This window comes from Sylvia atricapilla, chromosome 2 (assembly GCF_009819655.1).
Source record: "Sylvia atricapilla isolate bSylAtr1 chromosome 2, bSylAtr1.pri, whole genome shotgun sequence".
In the NCBI taxonomy this organism is placed as follows: Eukaryota; Metazoa; Chordata; class Aves; order Passeriformes; family Sylviidae; genus Sylvia; species Sylvia atricapilla.
Window position 1 is genome coordinate 75,042,873 of NC_089141.1, and position 22,242 is coordinate 75,065,114.

General features: G+C 41.0%; 1 protein-coding gene across 8 annotated transcripts in view; it reads left to right on the forward strand.

Moving 5' to 3' along the window:
- The window catches only part of MBNL2 (muscleblind like splicing regulator 2), a 107,454-nt gene that overhangs the window by 37,245 nt on the left and 47,967 nt on the right, over window positions 1-22,242 (forward strand). For 7 of the 8 annotated variants that reach the window (XM_066313455.1, XM_066313458.1, XM_066313452.1 and 4 more), the window contains exon 2: window positions 402-1,227. The exons of the other annotated variant lie outside the window; for it this stretch is intronic. In XM_066313455.1, the coding sequence (XP_066169552.1) occupies window positions 1,054-1,227 (174 nt within the window). In that variant the 5' untranslated portion in view covers window positions 402-1,053. The remainder of the gene's footprint in view (window positions 1-401; window positions 1,228-22,242) is intronic. 8 annotated transcript variants of the gene reach the window in all.

The window sequence follows — 22,242 nt, forward strand, 5'->3', positions numbered from 1 at the left end:
ATAATGAGTAACAACTTAAAATATAGTAACACAATCTAAAGGGCCAAGTCATAAATTAATGGAAACGGGTTCTTGTATACAGTTTTGGAGACTAAGCACATTTGATTGAATTGTTTCACAACTAGCGTGCCTAATTATTGTGTCTGCCACATTCATCTATTTAAATCATTCCCAACTTTTGGATTGCTGCCTGGAATATTACTGCAGTACGTGTTTCAGCTGGTTATTCCCTTGTCACGTGTAACTTCGCAAAGGAGAATTTTTGGGGGGTTTTTTGGAAAAAAAGAGTGAACTTTGGCTGTATGTTTATAATATCTAAAAGGGCTAAAAAGGGTCTGTAAGTTTCATAATGTTGATTTGAATGAGTTGCATGTGAACTGATGCTATATTTGTTTTGTCAGGTCAGTGACTTAAAAAGTGCCTTTGCCAAGTCACTTTTACGAGTGAGGACTGCTACGCCCGTGTTCTCAAAATCCCGTCTTTGCCAGCCAGACATTGCCTTCACCTTACACCTGGCAGAAGATACCTCAGCTGTCTCCATTTGCCAATTAGTTGATGGGAAACTGAAAGCAGAAAAAGGATCATTATTATTATTCCTGCGACATGAACAAATGACTGCATTGCTTTTCTTGTGTGATCAGTATCGGCACGCAACCATCAGAGGACTGCTATTCTATCAAGGAGTGCCATTGCATTGATGAACCTTGGCTTAAAACCGGTGCATCCGTGATTACAATCAACAAACTCACGTGTTTTACAGACAGAAATGCGACTGAGCATGTGTTTTCCCAGCCAAAAGTCTACAAGCGGGACTTAATGATTGATGAGTGACTGCTTGCTGATAAACTTTCTCTGCTTGTTCTGCTTTGTGTGTGTTGGACGTCATTAATCGTCCCCCACTGTTTGTTTTTTTAACTTCCTTTTCAATTAGACTTGAAGTTATTTTTTTCTGATCCCCCACCCCCCCTCCTTTTCCTTTGTCGTTAGTTTTGGAAATTTCTTCAGCATAATTCACCTGACAGCAACTTACAAGTTCAAAATCAGTTTCTCATCATGGCTTTGAATGTTGCTCCCGTAAGAGATACAAAATGGCTGACATTAGAAGTGTGCAGGCAGTTTCAGAGGGGAACTTGTTCACGTTCTGATGAAGAATGCAAATTTGCACACCCCCCTAAAAGTTGCCAGGTTGAAAATGGAAGAGTTATTGCCTGCTTTGATTCCTTAAAGGTAAGAAAAAGAAACTGCATGTGTAGTGAAAATGCTACTATGTCGTAGTGAAAGTAAAATAGGAAATGATGAGTGATTTGTTCTTGGTAAGATGTATATTGAAACAAATGTTGTTTAACATAACGTTTGTTTATTGAAGCTTTTAAGGTTTCTTTCTAAGATTTTTTTTTCAAATGTCACTGTGTTGTTTACAAAAATTGCATGTGGCTGTGGGATACAGAATCGGTTGCAGCTGGTAGGACAATTGTATTCTCCTGAGTACATTTTATGAATTATAATTGTTTCATGGTAAATGAAAATACACAGTGGCACAATACTATGCCATTCCCAGAGTCCTAAAAAAACAAGTCATATGGAAAGAGTGCATATTTCTTCATGTAGATCAATGTAAGTGAGAAAAGTCTATCCATTACTTTAGATTTGACACAAAGTGTTGTTTACTCTTGGTATTGGAGACTCAGGTAAATTAATAACATCAATAATTACATGTATGGATAGTGCAGAAATGTGCATAAGTTTAGGAATAGCAAAGGGATTCTTTTCTTTGGAGGATATTTAGCAGTTCTGTTGTTAGGGCATCACTTTCTTCTGACATCCTAATGACATCAGGCATGCTTTAGAAAACTATTTTTAAAAATTCTGTGAAAATAGTTCATGTACTGCATAAAAGAAGATTAATGACCCCCTGGGATTTGAGGAGTACACAGTGTTTTCCATGATGATATATTTGTGTTCTTGTGTCAACAGAAGGAGAAAGCTTATTTCATATAAATAATTAAAGGATAGAATTGAGAATTTCAGATTTTATTTTGAAAGTTTTACTTACAGCTTTACCTTCTGGGCATGGGAGAATGTCTTGGCTTGCTATTTTAGTTCTGAGGATCAAAATTTCAGTTACCAACAACTCTCTTACTGTGAAAACATCAGTCTGAAAGATAAGAAAACTCAGGGTAGTTTATTTCTATTATAACTTTTTTTTTTTTTTGATGCAATGCAAGATATTGTGCTAGGCATCTGCCTTCTGTTTTTTCTCATTTCGTTTCTTTTGGTAGAAGACAGTATCTCAGGGGAAATGTTCATGAGGGGGTTATGTTCTGTGTATCCTGTTAGCCAGAAGAGCACCTTTGGAGTCATGGCAGTATGTCATTGTGGGCTATTAATGACCTTAATCCATGGATTACTGCACGATAAACTGTAACAGCTTCTTTGTAGATGTTCTTGTATATTGTTTGTCTGCCAATGGGATAATTTTTTTTAAACAAGCAGACTAGTGTCTGCAGCAAGTGGGAAATACTCTGATTTTACAAAAAATAAGCAGGTCAGTAGAAGGGGGATTTCATGTACTATTTTTATGTGTTGTGAAGTCTGGGGTCTGTGGCTGGGAGGCTGAAGATAAGCAGCAGGGCATGGTCACCCCTGGGCTGTGGCTCTGCAGTGAAAGAGGTGCTGCTGCTGCATCATCCTGGCCAAAGCAGTGATGCATCTGCCCTTGCTGCCTGAGGACAGCATCACTGTCCCTTGTAGTACTGGGCACTCACAGTGGAGTTCCAGCTATTCAAGCTGGAGACTTTTGTTTAGGGGTGGTTATTGTCTGCAAATAAAAACTGGAGTCACAGACTAAGCTAATAATACCATGAAGAGAAATCCTGAGGGATCACAATGGATAACTTACTGAGAGCCAGCATCATTGCTCAGTGGAGAGAAGTCCAAAACCCTGTAACAAAATATAGTTAAAGCAAGCAGCTGTGTTTTCACCTAGTGTGGGAGGACATAAGTCCTGAAGGGCCAGCCCATTCCAGCCCAGCTCTGGTGGCTGTAGTGGTGCTACTCTGTCCCACTGCCCTGCATCACCCTCTCTCATGCAGAAGAGAGCATGCATCTATGCCTTCCATCTTGCATCTTCTAGTTGAGTTTAATGGGTTAAATTGCTGGGAAAGATGGAGTCATAGCAAGAATTCAGATTCTTGCTTCAGTGGCCTGAAGCAGCAGAGGTGGAGGCACAGGTTTCTCCCCACCAACTCTCTTACAGATTGAGGAAAATCCAACAGTGGGACGACAGTGCCTTCAACTGCAGCTCTTTGGCTCTGAGCATGAGTAGGAGTTGTGCATTTCCGTGTGTTACCTGATCCTGCTGGGCACAGGAAACTGTTTGGGACCATTGCAAGTGCATGGCTCTGCGCTGTGCTGACTGCTGTCCTCACAGTCATTATATCAGTTTTTCTGAAGAGTGTTTGTAAATTGACATGTGCCCAGCAAGAATGTGTGTGCCTGGTTAGCTCAGTTTGCTTGTATTGCTGGCTGAGGGACTTTAGATTAGTCACATAAAACTTAGCTTTTGGAAGTACTGTAATGTTAATCATACAGTTTCAGAATAAGGCTTTGGCACTCAACAAGTGGGATAATTTTTCATGTAAATGAACAAGCAGAACAGTCTAGAATTATAGATAAAATCAGAATTTAATTAAAAAAAAACAAGAGCTATTTTCCTTGTTAAACATTGAAGCAGAGTTTAATGCAGGCAATTATTTAGCATTTATTTACATAGCATCTAGAGCTCTGGAGGCTTAGCCTTTTAACTGTCTTGGTTTGGTATACCTGCTGTAAAAATAAATTATCCTGAGTCTCTGGATAAGCATCTTTCTTACCCAGAAAAGCCAGAAAGGTTTTTTTTTTCAGTCTGATGGAGTTATGTTTCATTTAGGTGGTGGCTGGTAGTCACAGCTGCTCCCTTAGAAGTCAGTCAAACACAAGATACAGGACTCTGAAACAGACTTTCCTTTACACACTGATGGATCAAAAGAGCCCCTGTTCTGGATAGGGCCATATGCTCTCCTGCACGCCTTCTTTCCAGATTTCCAGGGCAGACAAGGGAGCATGCTATCAGTATCTGTCAGCTGCATCAGACTACCAGAGCACCAGTATGAAGCTGCAGGAGAGAGTCCAGTGAAAGGTGACAAAGATGATGAAGAGACTGAAGCATCCCCCTCATAAGGAAAGTCTCAAGGAGCTGGGACTGTTCAGGCTGGAGAAGGCTCAGGGGAATCCCATCAATGTATATAAATACCTGCAGGGAAGGTGCAAAGAGGACAGAACCAGGCTCTGCTCAGTGATGCCCAGTGACAGGGCTGGAGGCAACGGGCACAACCTGAACCACAGGAGGATCCCTCTGAACATCAAGGGGCACCTTTTCACTGTGAGGGTGACTGAGCACTGACACAGGCTGCCCAGAGAGGCTGTGCAGTCTCCATCCTTGGAGATCCTCGAAAACTATCTAATATATAGTCCTTGGGCAGTTGTCTCTAGGTGACCCTGCTTGAGCAGGGGGTTAGGCCAGATGACGTCCAGAGGACCTTTTCGACACCCTGTGGCTGTGTGACCAGAAGCACCTTCGCACAGACTTTCTCATAGTTTTAGGATTTTTCTAAGCTAGCAAAAGCTGGCTTAATGGGAACAAAGGATGAAATCCCAGCCAGGGACACTTGCCTCTATGTCATACCATGCCCTCCTTTGTGCTCCCACTGCTTTCTTTCTGGTTGTGCAGTGTACCAGGTTGGAAACGTAAGTTGTTGCTGTAGTTGCTGCAGAAGAGAAAAGGACTATGTGGCACCAGCAGAGCACTGGATCACTTCTGCCAGTGACAGTGCTGTGGCCTTAGGCTGGCCTTCTGGAGTAACATAATTGCATCACAATCCAAATTTTCCCATATTAAAGTAGTATATTTGTAGTTCCGGTGGTACCAAGTAAAAGGTCAACAAAATTTAGTAGACCCTGTTTATTTTGTCTGAGAAGGCGTTTTTGGCTACCAATGCCTGTCCTTGCAATACTTGACTTTAAACCCAGCAAAAGTTGAAACAGCAACCCATTGGACTGATTACAGCTTTGAGGAGCCAAAATGCTCACTGTGGAAGACTGTCTGGGCTCTGAATATCCATCATCTGTGAGATGCTCCAGGCTAGACAGAAATAGCTAAAGACTAATGAGCCTGGGTCAGATTCAGGCCAGAAACCTGCTGGTTTCAAGCCAGGTTCTGCTGCATGGGCTTCTGAGAGGAAGCTCAGCATTTGTTTCTCTCTCTTTGGTGAAGGACAGAGTCTGCTCTGTTCTGAACAGGGTATTTGTGGGGTTTTAGGAGAATGCAGGTGGATCATCCTTGTGCACCCCATGGATGGTGGATGTAGCGGTTGGACAGATGCGTGCCCATTAGCTGGCCACAAGGTTGCTGTCAGCAATGAGGCTCCCTTCAGCAGAAGCCCCACATGACTGGGTCACCAGTGTGGTCACACAAACACACCCAGAACTGTACTGAGCAAGTGACCTTGGTGAGCTTAATGCGAGGATGAAAGTGTCTCTGGGCTAATCCGGTTCACTGTGCTTGAGGTGAATGAAGGGACCTTTCGTGGCAGGGCCCTGAGCCCTGATGGTGGGTTGGGAAGATAAAGAGCACTGAGGAAGCACTGCCACAGCCTTGTCTGCTGCTGTAACCATCCTGAAACCTTTTTGGAGCCCTTACAGACTCCCCTTTGGATGCCTTTGAAAGGGTCTGTGAAGTGACCTACGCAAAATTTTCAATTTCAGAAACTACTTCATTTATCATTTTATACTTTTCCCTGGGTTGAAGTAGCTTAATTTAAAATTGAATAATGTGGATGTATAACACTTAATATATGGCCATTTAGATCCCTCCAAATTGGACACTATAAGCAAGTCTGTTTTCAAGGCTTTCTTTTCCTGTTAGTAGTAAAGAACAAAAGTCTTTCAAATGAATATTAATATATAATATAATGTGTGAGGACAGGAACATGCAACACTTTGCTGTATTCAAATTGGAATAATTAAAAAAAATAAAAATCTATTAAAATGAATGGTGATGTTTAGGAGGGGGAAAAGAGGAAAGTTTGGCAAATAAGAAAATACAATCATGTGCGTTTTGCTTAGAGTTAACTTATGTTTGCAGGAGTGTCTGAATTTTCAGGCCTGGTGTCATTTCTTGGCTCAGATTTATATACTTTCTGCAGGTCAGCTACTGGAAGGATGTGTTGTCTTAGTTAATACAGGTAACAGACATGGTATCTTGAAGACACTGTTGCAAGTTTTATGGTGGTAACAAGGAAGCAAAAGCTTCTTTGAGGCTCCAGATAACTTTCGGTTTTTCATTGGAAGCTAAGCACTTTGAACTCTCCTATTTGTTGAGCCGGCAGACTACTGTGGACTGGTCATCTGCATTTTCATGAAAGCCTTTTAAGAATATGTCTATCTGGTCTCATTTGGCAACACAGAATAAAAAGTAATTGAAAGCTGGGCACAGACTTGCTTTCCAAGTTAAAAGGTTACGGGGAAAAAAAAAGAAATTTTAAGAACATCCACTGTATTGAAAGATCTGGAACTGAAAATAATTTTTTTAAGATGGCCTCAGCTTTATTTAGAAAAAGGGGAAAAAAGTCTTTGTAAAGTGAGCAGGGTGTTTGTACGAGAATGAGCTCAGAGCTGGGAGGCAGTAGGTAGTCATTTGTCTTCCTGTAATTCTTTTGTGGGTCTCTAAATATTTTACAAATGTCAGGGACTCAAGATCATTTCACAATTTGAAATAAGTAATACCTGCTCACATTTGGCAGGTGAAGCATTCTGAACAGACTACAGATGAGGATGGAAAGGGGATTAGCTAGTTTTGTCTATAGTAGAAAGCATTTAAATGAGTGTTTATAGTGTCCTAGCTGGCTGAATTTCTGTCCATCACGTGGTTATGTGGTATGACACTGTTCAAAGACAAGGTGAGTTCAAGGACTGTGCCCAGAGCTGGTGGGAAAAAATGACTGAAATGGGTAGAGTAATTTCTCCTGGGCGACAGAGTGGCTTATACCTCCTGGGCCGGTGAATTTTGCCTGCTTTGCTTCACAGTGACCCAGTTTCAGCAGGATGTTGGGGAATAGGCTGCCCTTTTCAGTCCTGTGTGCTCTGGGGATGTGGAACTTGCAGGGTGTAACTTTTCAGATGGAGGATACAAAATCCAGGTCTCACTCTTCCTGCAGAACAACTTTGGTGCATAAATTCTTTTTCATCCACCTCTGTTTTTTTCTCGTAAAATGTCCAGTAATCTCTAGGTAGTCTGAGAACACTACCTGGCAGAAGCTTTCTTGTGTCTGAGCTGCTGCAAAGTGTGGGCTTGAAATGAAAGTGCCAATCAAGGCCAGTTTTAGATGACTCTATTAACTCTGTGGAATTAATTCTGACTGAATTAACTCTGTAGGCTCCCTTGGTGTTCCAAATATCAGTGGCCATTCTGGAACCAACCAGAGCCCCATTTAGCCCAGTGATCCAGTACTGGCCAATAGTGGATGTCTTGGAGCTGGTGTGTAAACACGCAGTGGCTTCCTGGAATGCTCTGCTGGCTCCTAGGGATGTGCTGCCCAGGGACATTGAGAGCTAGACATGGTATGCTTGTACCTCATAGCTCTCTGTCACTCTCTTTCCAGTGCATTTGTCCTGCTCTTTAACCATGCTCACATTCGGCATGCACAGCAGCCACCTCCAGAATTTTATTATGTACAGCATGGAAACCAACTCCAGTCATTCTTTTCAAACCTCCCATCTCATGGATGCCTCTGGTTCTTATACTGGGAAACAGAAGAGATTCTCCTCTGAATTGGCCTAAGGATGAAACTGAGTGGATTTTTTCCCACTGACTTCACACTGGAAGGGGCATGTTTCTCCCTAGTGAGTTCAAAGGAAGCCTTATGAGAGAAGGTTTTAAATCTGCTTTGTGAAAATGCTGTTCTCAGGATAGGTATGATTCCCAAAGGCCCTGCTTTTTCAGGCTATGGCAATTTTTGCACTCAGAATAAAGTGCTGCATGGAATTATGCCATTCTATTTCTGAGACTATATTTCACCTTGCACCCAATCCATGCAACTGTGAGCAGCTGCTAAGAAGAGATGGTTGCAGGCAGGCCTATCACAGCTATCTCCCCATTTTTATCTCTGTTCAGGTGGTCATGCAGCCATGCAACTTGAATTGATCCAAAGGAAAGGGAAGAACTGCATTAAATATAAGTTGAAACTGCAATTTAGGTAGTTCCATCATGCATAAATTGAGGTAAAAGGGATTTAAGAATGGATAAGCTTTTTTTGAAGAGTGCTCCTTTATCTCTGAGCTTAGGGACTCTTAGTATTCCTTGTCTGTTTAATCACCTGTTCTTGTTTGTTTTCTGATAAAAACTCTCTATGTTCCCCTGTAGTCCTCAGCAGGCACAAGTTCCTTTAATACTTCCTTTTTCCTGTTTGTCTCCCTCATATCTATTCATGCAGCTGTCTCCATGCCAGCTCTTCTGTTTTGGAAGGGTTAAAAGGAAGGTAAAATTAAAAACCAAGTTGCTGAACTGCTGGGCTAACGCACTTAATAATTCATGATCTTGACTTAAATTGGTAAAGAGAGAAACTGCAATAAGCCTTTAGCTGTTGTATTACATGGTGTTAAGCTTTTTAAATTTTATTTTATTTATTAAAAAAAGGCTTTAGATCACTGCAGAGGTCACCGTGTTCCTCGCTAGGGTTTGTCTCTGCTGAGAGGAACAGTTCTGATTCGTGTCGGAACAAAATCTGGAGGCACAGCCCATCCCAGCCACCTGTAATGCTTAACCTGCAGTAGCCCTGGTGAACTGCCAGGGCTAAGCCAAGGGCTGGCCTCTGTGGTAGAGGGCCACTAGCCATCAAGTCAGCTCAGAGGAGCAAGTCTTAACCTACTGCCCATGTCTCTGCCTTTAGACCCAGGCTGTGAAGAGCAGAGAGGTTGAACCAGTTGAAGTTCACTACATAGCCTGCTACAAAACTGTGTGTTTCCTTCAAGGCCTTGTTTTGTTTCCTCATTTGTGTTTCTCAGCAGCAGCACCAAGAGCACAAAGTCGTCCTGGCTGTCACTGCTATCACCTGTTACCACCTGACCTGCCAGACTTTAAAACCGTGCACTTTGTTATAACTTCAGTTCCATTTTCAAAGGAGAATGCAGTTGGATACTGGGTTACCCAGGCCCTCCTTCCCTCTGAAGTCTCTGAAGCCCCTCTTCCCAGTGGTGTGGTTCAGAGCAAAGCCTCTCGGTGCTCAGAGCAGGCGCTTTTCATGAGCAGATGTGTCACAGCAGCCTGTCGTCCTCTGGCCCGTTAGGGACACCTGATGACAGCAAGGGGGTGTTACCAGAGCAGTTCCCTGGTGTGAACGAGAGGGTGTTACCAGTGCTAGTTCCACTGCTGGTTTCCGTGTGTTAGAGCTGGCTGAGCAGGTCACCTGGACTGGGGAGGAGGACAAGCACAAGGAACAGAAATGGCTGAGAGCAAAAGCAGTTAGAGAACTGAAGGAGGTAATACAAATCTGTCTTCTTGTTCACTGAGCTGTGTTGTCCTAAAGGACCAAAGACGCATGTAGTAGTTCTGGGGCAGTGGTCTTGGTGGGCTGAGTTAACTCTTGGAGCTTCCTGCTTCTAGAAGAAACTTGCAAAGAACATTTCCAGATACAGTGCCATACCGCTTCACAACAGATGAAGCTGCCACTCAGTTATCGGTGTAAATCTTATTACATGAAGAAAAGCAGCAAGCCAGATTAGTTATGGCCACAGGAAACCTTGTATGAAAGGGCATGGTGTTTGCCAGATGTTCTTCAGATTTTCAGGCACTCCGGGGTGCTTTATATACCCATCAATTCACTTGTGTAGTTTTTGTTGCTGCACTGATCCATGCTCCCCTAAGCCTTATAATAACCAGTTTGTGGGTGTAGTGAAGGCAAAATTCAATCAGAGTCTCTGACTCATCCCATCACTAGGATTTTGAACACAAGAGCAATTGCTCACTGCCCACTCCTCCCCCACGCTCCCTAATAACTCAGGTCACTCACTGTTCCCACAGGCTTGCTCTCTCCAGGTCTCGCCACCTACTCCTTTATTTTTCTGGCAGGTGGTTCCTCTTTCATTCCAGGTGCTTTTTTTTTTTTTTTTTTTTTTCTTGGCCTTGTGTATGTAGCTTTCACTCAGCTCAGGCGTCAGCTGTTCTTCCCAAGCTGCTATGCTTTGATTGCATCATAAAATACAAAAGACATGGTTGTGCTTGTCTGATGGAAGAGCCTAGCAGAGACAAGGCCTGTATTCCTATTGGCCCAATACATCCCCAGCATTGGAAAGATATTTTAAATCCAAAAATCAACACAACAAGAACTGGGGAGTTTATTTGCAACTCTATTTGACAACTGTGCCCTCTCCCAACTCGTTATCTCCTCATGTGAGGATTGGCATCTTTTTTTTGAGGAGATGAACTTAGTTGGAAACCTGGTGCAATAAAAGGAAAACACTGTTGTGGTTTCAGAGATCTTGGAACATCATTGAAAGCCGGCTGTGAGGTATAAGTCCCACAGCTGAAATGCAAAAGGCCAAAAGGCAATTAGAAATATCCCTTTTCTTTGACCTCGATGTTTGCCTTGTGGCTGTGGGTGTGGTATGCCACCCAGTATTAGATTCCTGCAAGGTCTTGACCACAATAAAGAAGAAATTAATAATGATGAAAATAAACTGTCTTCTCATCTGCTTTGTTAATGAGTTGTGTGACAAGGTGATGTGAACAGTGCCTCAAGAGTCAGAGAGCCTTAATGCTTGGAAAGATCAAATCATCAAGCAGTATAAACAAAGAAGTAGAGAATCAGTGGAATACTGCATATGAAAAACACATGAGGGGTGTAGCAGCTGTGGTGCAAACCCTGGTGTGTACTTGCTGGCTCAGGGGCCCAAGGGAGGCATTTGGCTCCCTGTGGGCTGCTGTCACCCTGCAGGCTCACACACTGCTCTGCAGCACGGCACTGATGCCATGCTCCTGACTGACAGGTGACCTGGCGCAGTCACTGCACTGTGCATCTTCCCTTTCTCATGAGGTATTACAAGTTCTCAGCCCTTGCTTCCTCATGGGACTTCTTGGCTTCAGTGAGAGGACATCTACAATGTGCAGTGTCATGGCAGCTGCACGGATGGCCTTGCCTAGCAGCTTGTCACGTGTGCTGCTGCCACCTCACCTGCATGTCCAATAGGCCAGGCAACTTTTAAACTTCGTAAAAATCGGGTTTACTTACTCTAATTTGAAATTCAGTTTGGGCCCAGTGAAGCTGTGCCCCTGACTGGGTTTGTTTACTGTCTTACATGTTGTCAGGAGAGGAGCTTACCCAGTGCAGACTGGTGGCATCTGTACAGATGTGCAGTGGACATAAGAACTGCCCAGCTGTGATTCAAAGCTAACTAATTTACTGGAACCTTCTCTGTGGGTTCACAGTGAGCCAAAATTAAAATCCAGCATGTCAGATGTTTGACCAAGCCCCACTGGCTGTTACCAAACAGGCTCCTAGCCTTCAGACCAACTGAGTAAAATACACAAGAAAAGCCAACGTTTTAAGCTAGATATAACATGTGAAGGTCAGGAGATGTATTGTGATTGTTTGGGATTTATTTCAAAGATTTTTTGTTAGATTAGGCCATCACTTTAAAATTAATATGTAGTTATTTGCTGGGGATAGGATGTGAGTCTTTGGGTTGATTCAGCTGCCCAGTCAGAGACATCTGATTCTATTTGAGATCTCCTGGATGCTCTTAATGGTTTTTTTCAGTGGTTTGGCAGAGGAATGTGTTGCCTTTGCTGGCACTGTGCAGGATAGGACAGTCCAGGATATCCAAGTGGTCCTGCTGACTTCTCTGTGGCAACAAGTGAAGCCCTTCTTGAGAGGTAGTTACCTCTTTTACTAACTGGAAACTGGTGTGAACTGCTTTGAATAAAAAGGTAGACAGTGCATTTGCCATAGTGATGACCTGGCTGAGAAAAAGCTGGGGTATAGGCCAGACTCAGAAAAAACTGTCTTCTGAAGCAGAAGAATGCCCTTGGGGAGACCAGGAAGGGGATGAACTAATGGGTAATTTAGAGTTCACCCTTAGTAACATGAACAGCTAATGTAAAATCATTAGTTTGAAATAGTTGTGACCCATGTAACTGGGCTCATTTTTTGCTACCTATGAGAAAGGTAAATCTATGAGAAGGAAAGTCTCTCTAGGCACAGGAATGTCATGGCAGTGAACTCAGCCTGTTAAAAATAAAAAGATGGACAACCTTTTTCAAATTAAAATTAAATACCAAACATTACTACCACTTCATGAAGATTTTGAAGCTAGAAATTAACCAGAATATGCATTTGAAAAAACATGAAAGTTACAACAAGAAAGTCTTGTTGCTCTGAAGTGTAATTCTCCCTTACTTCATTTGCAGATGTGAACATATGAACATCTGTCAAGTGCTATCAAATATGCATGTAGTTTGTTGATTTCAGATACAAAAGAGAGAATATTTGCTTTTCCAACAGTATCTTAATGGTAATTTTCCTAAACTAGTGGATAATAATGGATGACATGAAAATGCAGGCTATTCCCCACATGCATTTTGCCTCACGTTGTGCTTCAAAGCACTGGTCATACCATATGTGTCAGCATGACTAAAACTGCAGGCATAGGATTTGCATGTGCAGAGTTGGAGGTGTGTGGATATTGCTGTGGAGATACTGCGAGCATCTTACCATGTGAGTAAATTAGTGTTAGTATGAAGGAATATGAGGGTGATTGTGTGCTTCATGCTGAACATGTTGATGCTGTTGAAATTCCAGCTTGCCACAGTTCTTGGTTTAAATCAATATAAATATTAATTTGCTGCAAAACTCTTGTTCCTTCAGTGAGAGCTGTGTTAACTGATTAGTATGCATGAAGCAGTTTGTGTTTGAAGTGCAGCAAACGTCTATGAGTCTCCTTCTTTAATTGAACCTTCTGGCTATAATTGTTTTTAGCCTGGATTCTTGAGGAAATGAGGCTTGCACAGTCAGTCTGCTTCTCTTTCCCTCCTCCCCTGCTAACTTGTAAACCCACTGGCCAGTTTCAGCCAAATTTGACAGAGATCATAGTCTTAAGGATAATAGGGTTCCTACAAGTTTTTTAAAAACAGGCAGCCTAATACTAGAGTGGAGTAAGAGAGAGACCCATAAGCCCTCCCACGTGGAAGAGACTTTTAGAGCATGCAGGCAAGAGGAGATCCTTAAAACTTGGCTAACCACAAATTTGGGATTTGCGATCAAACCTGTAAAGCACTGCCTTCATTTGAGCTGATGTTTACAGCCCTGCCCTTTTAATGATGGTAAAGGTCTTGGTGTTGGCAGACATGTGGCAAAGGGCTGCCTACAGCCATTCTCCCTTTCCTTTAGACTCCACTTGCTTCTTGAGCCTAGTTTTCAGGATGTTTTCCGCATTCAATCTTTTTGAATAGCAAATTTGTCTTACTGAGTCGTTGCTACTTACCATGACTTCTTTTTCTTCAGGGAGAGGGCAATTTCCACCAGGAATGGAGATTTAGGACTTATGGGTGTGCAAGGCAGGGGAAGGCTTGCTGGATGATAGGTGAGGAAGGTGATACCCCTCACTGGAGCTGGCTGTTGTGTAGAAAGCATCACAGAAATTCTGCAGGTGGTAAGAGAGAGCAAGAGAAGATGTAACACTCCAGAGTCTGTGGTGAGTGCTCATCTGGAAGGAGGAGGTTTGCAGTTACCATCCCTGCTGCTAGGTTTCTTGAGGCATTTTTTCCTTAGATAGCCACTTGAAGGAAAAAAAAAGAATACTGTCCTGGAAATAAAGGTGACTGTGTTTTATGTAAGAACCATATGCCATTTTGTCCTAAGCTCATAGCATCTCATTTTGTTTTCGGGGCAGCAGCCTTCTAGGGTTGTTCCTGTATGCTGCAGGAGTAAGCTGGTCTTCTGCATCGCTCAAGGCTTGCCTAAGAGATGGTTACTCTTACTTTCTTCACCCAACCTTTACATTATTGCAGTATAGTTAAGTCCTACACTGCTGGACCTGTAGATGGTATTTTTAATGAGTACTACTATAAAAAAATCCCATTTATCCAGCTTTCCCTAAAGTACCAACACTACTCTAAGCAGGTTTTTCTTTATCAGATACTTCAGTATGCCAGCTGTTACAATATATGTAATGTGTTTAATGAGCAAGGGAGTTTATTATTAGGTAATTAAATAAGGCTGTTCTTTCTAATTAGTTATTTGCCTTTCAGTCCTGGATGCTGCAAAAGAATCCACTGTGATCTGTGTCAGCTGTATCTCAGTGTGCTTTGATTTGCTATAAAGCAGCTGTGTATCCCAGCAATGCATTTGAGAATCAGGGGTGTGAAAGTAACCAGCAAGTTTTTAGTATGAAATGAGAAATGTTATCACTGGCTAATTAAGTAGCAAGTGAAGGTTAATTAATTTATAATACATCTGTATACATGGCCAAATTCTATTTAGTGGGTCAACTTATTGATACAGATGTGGAAATATCAAATGAAAAAGTAGTGCAATAAGTTAATAAATGTGTAGCATCTTTAGACGCCATAAAGAAATGGTAGCAAATTGATTTTTGGTTCAGTTCAACAGAAGTTAATTAGCTGCTATACCTAACAGGTTCTGTTGTTCCCAGTGTCCTTGGGATCTCAGGCAGCTTTATGGCTTGAAATGAGATGTGATTAGAGCAGCCCAAAGGAAGAGAGGTTGACGCTGGTGAGATGGCAGAGCCTAGAAGTAGACTCTGGTGCTAGAGGACAGCACAGTTTAGAACACTGTGTTGGTTTTTCGGTGAAATTCCACAGAATACAGCAGGCACATAGAAAGGGGAAAGCTGCACACGGATGTGCTTGAAGCACGCTTTGTGTGTGTGACGCGAAGCAACCTTCTCTCTAAATTCATTGTTTCCTGGCATGTTAAAAAACGCAGCAGGTACAGAGAGCATGTGAATACCAGCATTGTTACCAGGATGGTTAGATGGTAATGCATGTTCTCAGGTTTGGCCATTTCGTTCAGACTGGCTTGGAGAAGAATAAGCGTTGTCATATGGAAAAAAAATTACTGTGCAACTGTAGACAAAGAAAATGAAAAAAAAAGCCCTCAAGTGATCTGAATGGAAGGCTGAAACTTTCTGATATGATATCTGCAGGATCATTATTAAAATTTAGTTTGATTTTCTTTTGATTTTGCATTTCTTATGTGCACACTGTGTCTAATTAAAAATCTATTTTAAATAGATAACCGTAATTTATTAGTATAAATACAGCAACTTTAGCATGCTTTCCCTTCCCCAAAGAATATGGAGAGAATATGCTTAAATTTTATGTAATTAGAATTTCCTAAAGGTGATACTTTTTTCTGTTCTCTCTATAAGGCTCCATTTGTCTGATGATGCAGTGCAAACCTCTTCAAATTTGTGTAACATTTACAGTATTTGTAAATCTTAGTTGTAATTGGCAATGACTCTGTTTTTCTCTCATATTAATCTTCAAATCTGTGAATAGTAAGTCAGAAGGTATCCATCTTATATTTCAACACACCTCCCTTGCCAAACACCTGAATTTGCCTGTTTTGAGCTGAAAGTCTTCAGTCTACAAGTCATAATAAGTACTTGCGTCATAGATAACCTTGGATATTGGAAGATGTATTTTTAAATGGTGGCTTTTGACATTATGTTCTCTGTTACTTGAAGCAAATTGTTTAACTCTGCCCCTTTGTTTTCCCCTTTGTTGAAGGTATGCAACTGGGGTTTTTGGGGTTTTGTTTTTTTTTTTGCTTACCCTCTTTTTCTTTCAGAAGTAAGAGAAATTGCAAAGCTGTTCAAGGTTAGTAAAGAGAGACAATACTTTCTATTAGACCTGCGAACATAGCTGGGGAAAAAAAAAAAAACAAACCAGACCAATTTGTATTTACAAGTCTTTCTTTGGGTAATATTTATAGATAATCTTGGAAACACAGAGCATGCTTGTCAGTACTCACTTGTTAAAATAATGAGGGTATTTTAAAATATCTGGAAAAAGCTGCATCTCTGACACAATTTACTGTGCACCTAGGAGTCCATGAATGCATAGCTCACATATATACATATAGATATACAGATTAAATGTTTAGTACATGCCTCTCCTCAGCCTGTGTTTTACTCAGTCAAAAAACCTCACCATACTCTGTTTCTCTGTTTGTAAGACAGGCTTTCCTTTCCTTGAGTCACCTTGGCAGCCTTGCTCTCTCCTGTGCCTGCTTCAGGTCTAACCCAGCTGATTTGGGCACTGGTGACCAGAGGCATGTGTGGCACTGCAGGTAGAACAGCCACAGGAGAGGAAGAAGCCTTTCTGCTTTTCCCCAGCAGCCACCATTTGATACATCCCTGGGGCTGTGATTGCCTTTTCCGCAGCTTGTCACACCTATGTCTCCACCATCAGTCAGTAGTTGATCAAAGCATCCATGATGTTCTCTCCTGCCATGGCCAGCTCCCTCACCAGCTTATAGCTCCACGTCTTCCAGTCTGTGTCTGCACTTACGGGTGAGGCTCACATCACCTCTGAGAAATGCTCTGTTCTGTCATGCTGATTCTTGCTCTCCGAATTTCAAGTTCCTCATCTTCTGTCATAGCCTGATACTTCTGTCTTCCCATTCCCAAATATGCAAGAGTCTTCATCACATTTCATTAGCTTAGCTGGAGCTTCTGAAAAACACAGATCTAAAATCCACAGATCTGGTGTCCTGGAGATATGAAGATTAACAGTGTTATCGAAGTAGTTGGTTTCTGCATCTGTGACTTCGTAGCCCCACCAGCCTGTGTCCCCTGGATGACTTCTGCAACTGATCCCATATTTGACTAAGCCAGCTGTAAACCTCCAGTTGATTTCATGGGGTACTTCACTATCCTCATACTTTGTGTACTTTTTTAAGTGCAGCCTGGTTTGCCTGTTTCCAGTTTAGTGCCTCAATAGTTCTTGTCTGACCCAGGGAATTAAGTGGAGCAGGCTTTCCCTTTGACTGGGGTATATACTTTTTGAAGCTGTATTTATAATTCCATTAATTTTAATTGTTTGGGAGCTCTCAACTGGGATTTCATTATATGAATCCCTGCCAGCAGGTTTCCATGAGGGCCCTTTCAGGAGAGAAAAGCCATTGACACTGATAGTTAAGGGTTCTTCAAAATTAGCTGTCCAGTGATGTGCATCACTATGTACTTACACTGTTTCTTTGAATAGCAAGTAAGTTGCTGGGGTTTTTTCTTGCTTCTGAGGGTTTCTTTAAAAAAACAAAAAGAAAAAAGAAGGAAATCTGTAAGATTTATCTTCCTCTCAATTCTCTTTTTATTTTGAAAAGAATGTTTCATGCTTTTGCAAAGGGTGTGTGTGTTGGACTCTGTTTTCTTTTGCTTTTTTCCCCTCTTCTGTCAAAATTCCATCTCTGTTTTCCATCAAGGATATGTGAAAAATATTTTCTATATATATCATTAAATAGTTTCCTTGTTCTTATACTACTCCCTAGGCATCTGCTGCTGACTGCTTTTGGAAACAGGATACTGGACTAGATGGACCTTGGTCTAACACAGTACAGCTGTTTTATTTTCTTAAATGCTGAATCATTTGTCAAAAAAAAAAAAAAAAGAAGGATTTCTATTTATTTACTTGTATGCAGCTGCAGTGGCTCTTGAGAAGCAGTCTGCGGTTTGCTCTTGAGAATATGAAGACAAATTCAGAGGTGTACAACAGCTCATCTAAGTAATTGCAGAAGTGTTCCTAATTGTAACCTTCTGTTGAGTGCAGAGGCAACCAGCATGTGTTGTAAAGAAGTGAATGAGTCGCAAACAATCTGGATCTTTGAGAAGAGCTGGAGACCACAACAGCAGAGAAAGGGGGCAGCTACTTCAGCTTGCACTCCTGAGGGAAATACAGTGTGCCAGAAGGGAACAAAATCTGCCCCAGTCTTGGTAGCTGCTGTTGGCCACTGCTCAGGGAGGGGAACACGAGAAGACTGGGAGAGAGGAGGTCTCCAAACTCCATAATACCATATCAAAAGTGTAGGTGGTGAATATTTTATTAAATAGTCAGTTAAACAAAACTTGTAAGGGCCCACAACTAGAACCTTTCACCCTTCTTTTTGGAACTTCTGTTTCAGCATTAATTTTGATCCTTAAATGTAATAAGAAGTTAGTGGTTACATTGTTGTTGTTTGGTTGGATTTTTTTAAGCAGGCAGAAATGCGAACTCAATTGCCTTCTGATGTTAATTTTTTTTCGCTACTCCGAATTTACATACCACTGAACTCATCAACACATTTGTGGTATGCTGCAGTGAACCCAAATGTGACTCTTGTTAATGACACTGGACTAAGGAAAATGGACTTAAAATAAGAGCTTGAGAGACAAATCTGAAAGGATTGCTGCATATTAATTTTACCTGCTTATTTGGCCATACCTAAATATGAAAGTTTAATTAGGATTAGGATTTGCATTCCCAGAATTTGCAACCAATTTCCACGTTTAGACACCAAAGTAAGAGTTCTACTTTACTTTCAGTATACTTTTACCCATTTTATTATCATTAACTGATTTTGTAATCAAGTACATTATCATCTGATTTTATTATTTTCAAGAAGGTTTGTTTTTTATTTAACTGAAATTTTATTGCATGATGCATTCACCTTCTACCTTTATGTTCTTTTTTATAATTTTAAAAGGAGCTAGAAATTTTGCAAACCTTCCCCCTTTCTTTGTGTTATAGATTGTCAAGAGCATTTACAGATACTGGAGCTTTGTTGACTTGTTGCTCAGGAGTTAGTTAAAGTTGGCTGAGTAGCTGTCCTAAATACTTCCTGACTGTAGTACTTGGAATAGCAGTTTTCACTTCTCTGGTGATGGTACAGTAGCCAACAGACAATATATTTTTATCTGACTCCACTGTCCTTGAAGCACATTCATTTTAAGAAACACCTACGTGTGTTTTTATTTTAGGTATAAACAAAGAAAAAAATTAAACTTCTGGATTTTGAATTTATTTTTTTCCCAACTACAAGGCAGCTAAAGAGATGTAGGAATATCAGTGTTAGTCCCTGATCTGTTTATGATCAAAAGATAAAATTGGGTGCAATTTGTTTTGCATATAAATTACCTTTCCAAATGGAAGATGATGTTTAGTTGAAGTCCATTAAATAGGTGCTTTGGTAGCCAATTATTTGAACACACAAGTCCAGGCTGGCTCACCCCATGTTTTGTGAGAGCTGCCAGTGCTAAAGTAAGGGAGGTTGGTTTGGGTTGGATAGGGTTGCTGGCTTTTCTGCTGGTTCCTCAGAGATGGGCATTGGTTTGTAGTCAGCACCAGCAATCCCACACCTCTCAGTGCAGCTACTCAAGGCCATCCTGGATAATCTTGCTGTCTTGTGGGAAGAGGCAGTGGGAACTGGGGATGTTGAGTATTTGTGTCGTGTCAAACAGCTGAGGAACTTCATCAGCTTGCTGTTTGGATCCATGAGCCACAGTGCCTGACTGGGCCATGCATGGGCATGGAGAAATGTCGCAAAGTGAGTCTCTCATTTCCAGACTGGCAAGTCTTGGTTAGCTTTACTCTCCTACAGCCGTACGGGGCTTGTGGGGATTTTAAGGGTGTTGGAGAGCAGTGAAACCACCACGTTTCCATCATAGCAGGGTTGTCATCATCCTCTTAGCTGCAGTCAGAGATCTGAAAAATACTTCATTATACGTCTAAGGTCTAGTGTGTATGGGTGACTTTGTTTGTAACAAAGTTTGTAACGCATAAAAGGTAGATTTAAAGTGTTAGAATAATGATTTTGGGATCTTTATAGGTTATCATCTCTTTGTGTGTCTGCAAGAAGTAGATGATAAATTGGCAGACAACTGTTTGATGATATAAATTGCTGTCTGGGACTCAAGTAGCTTAACATTTTCAAACTGTGATCAGATGTGTCTGAAACTGTTCAACTTTACTCCAAGAGGGCTGCAGTTCCTCATTAATTCTAGTATTCCATGAGTAGTTAACCAAGTCTGTGTAAGGCTTTGCATTTCCAAAGAGCCGTGTTTAATTGCCTAGCAATTGGCCTTTATGTTGGCGTTTTTATTAAATGCTGAGAAAAATTCTTTGTGTCAGACTTGCTGGTGTTTTTTCATTGTTTCCCTGTAGTCTCCAAACTGGTAATTCCACTTGTTAAACTGGGTTGGCTTTTGCAATCTCCTTTGTTGTGGGATTCTCTCTTGCTTTCCCCAGTACATTCCAGAAATTGTTTGCTTGCAGGCAACTCTATTTATAAGCTTGTTTCATTTCTGTTTGATGTTTGAAAAGGTTTTTCATAGCTCTTACCTTTTCTTTGGTTTCTGTGATGTGCTAATCAAATGTTCTTTAACTAGTTAAAACTGAACACTACTTGTCAAATATAGCCAGCCAAGGGAGTCCTTCAGGCATGCATCTCCATTCTTTACTGTCTCTCTTTCATTGTTCTCAGGATTATAGCATGAGAAAATGAATAAAGCATGGTCTACAGTATGGTGGGTGGCTGTAGATATGATGAACCTTCTACTGAGGCCTTCACATCTTTAAAATTCACTACGTTTCTTCTTCTTAAAGCAAAGTTGACTTTTAAAACTAATTTGGAATTTTCTATTCACTAAAACTTTAAGACTAAAACTACCATTGATGAGAAGAATTCAGATGGATACTTGCCGATTAAATACTGGGTTTTCACTGTGGGATGGTAAAGTAAAATAAATTAAAATCCTGTTGATCTCTACTGAATGAGACAATTTCCTTTAAAAATGTTAACAGCACTTCTGTAATCTTAGTGTTGATTTTAAATTAATTAAAAGACTTTTCCCCCATTGGCAGTTTATTCTTTTGTAGGGAAGTTGTCAAGGAAGACTGAGATTATTTACTATACTCCAAAATATCTTTGGTAGGAAGGCAAGATACTTGTAATCAGTCTGCTTTAAAGGTATCTAAAAATCTAAAACCAAATGAAACTCTGTAATTTTAAAGCTAATAATGATGTGCTTGGGTTGCCTTCATATTTAGCTCACTTCCAAAGCAATCTCTGTGTCAGAAGTCATATTTTTGGAGACAGAAGTACCCCTATAAAGCTGTTGGTAGGTGGTTAGTCTGCCTATAAATCCAATGCATTGATTCTGTAGTGTATGGCTTGTCTACCAGTGAAGGGAAATGAGTGCAGTCCTTCCAACCTCCTCCATCTTTTACCTGTGTGCTTGCAATAGATTCAGCAGTGCCTCGAGTCTGAGCTTTTTTGTTTTCTGCCCTCATAGGAAGCTGCTCCATCTGTGTCACAGGTCGTCTAGAGGATCCCTAAGGAGTTTTACATTCCCATACCATGTTTCTTGATACCCTGTTACTTACCCTGCAGAACAGTTTATATGCCCCCAAGACTGGCCTGAAGATGTGAAAACACCTTTGAAAGTAGATCTTCCTTTGGCTTTTATTTTATTTATTTACTAAGTAGTATGGCATAAGTATTTAATAGCCTGAAGAGTAATATTTTGTAAGCTGCCCTGTGAATGAGTGGTAGAAGATAAATGATAGCTTGTATCAGGAACTGTATCTTTTGGGCATGATTTTAGATTGCGCTTGACAAAGAAGACCTAACTCTAGTCTTTGTCTTGCTAACATGCCGGAATAGCTCTTATTGCTACATATGCCAACTTCCATGCAGTCACTGTTGGTTGAGAGAGTCTCTCTCTCTGTTATGCTGGAAATAGGCTACTGCAGCCTGGTTTAAATGATTATAATGTTTTAAATTTTTTTAATATGTTACTGTTAAATTGAAAAATCCTCTAAACTCTCTCCCACCCTCCCTCCATCCAGACACTGACTCCCCAGTGATTAAACAAGGGAGTTGACTAAACCCTGTCTAGTTGCTGGTTAGTGATCTCATATTTTGACTATTTCTCCTGATGAATGAACCAATCCATCACAATTTTGCTTTGCTGAAAAGCAGCAGGATGGGAAAAAAACATTGAATTGGCCATTTAAATACTTCTTTTCCAGACTGTCTGCAATTACAAAGGCTTTTTGAAAAATCTGATTCAAGATGGTTTCAATTATGAGTAACATTTTTAACCATATTACATTCTAACCTGTATGTTCTTTAGGTTGAATCTGACATGCCA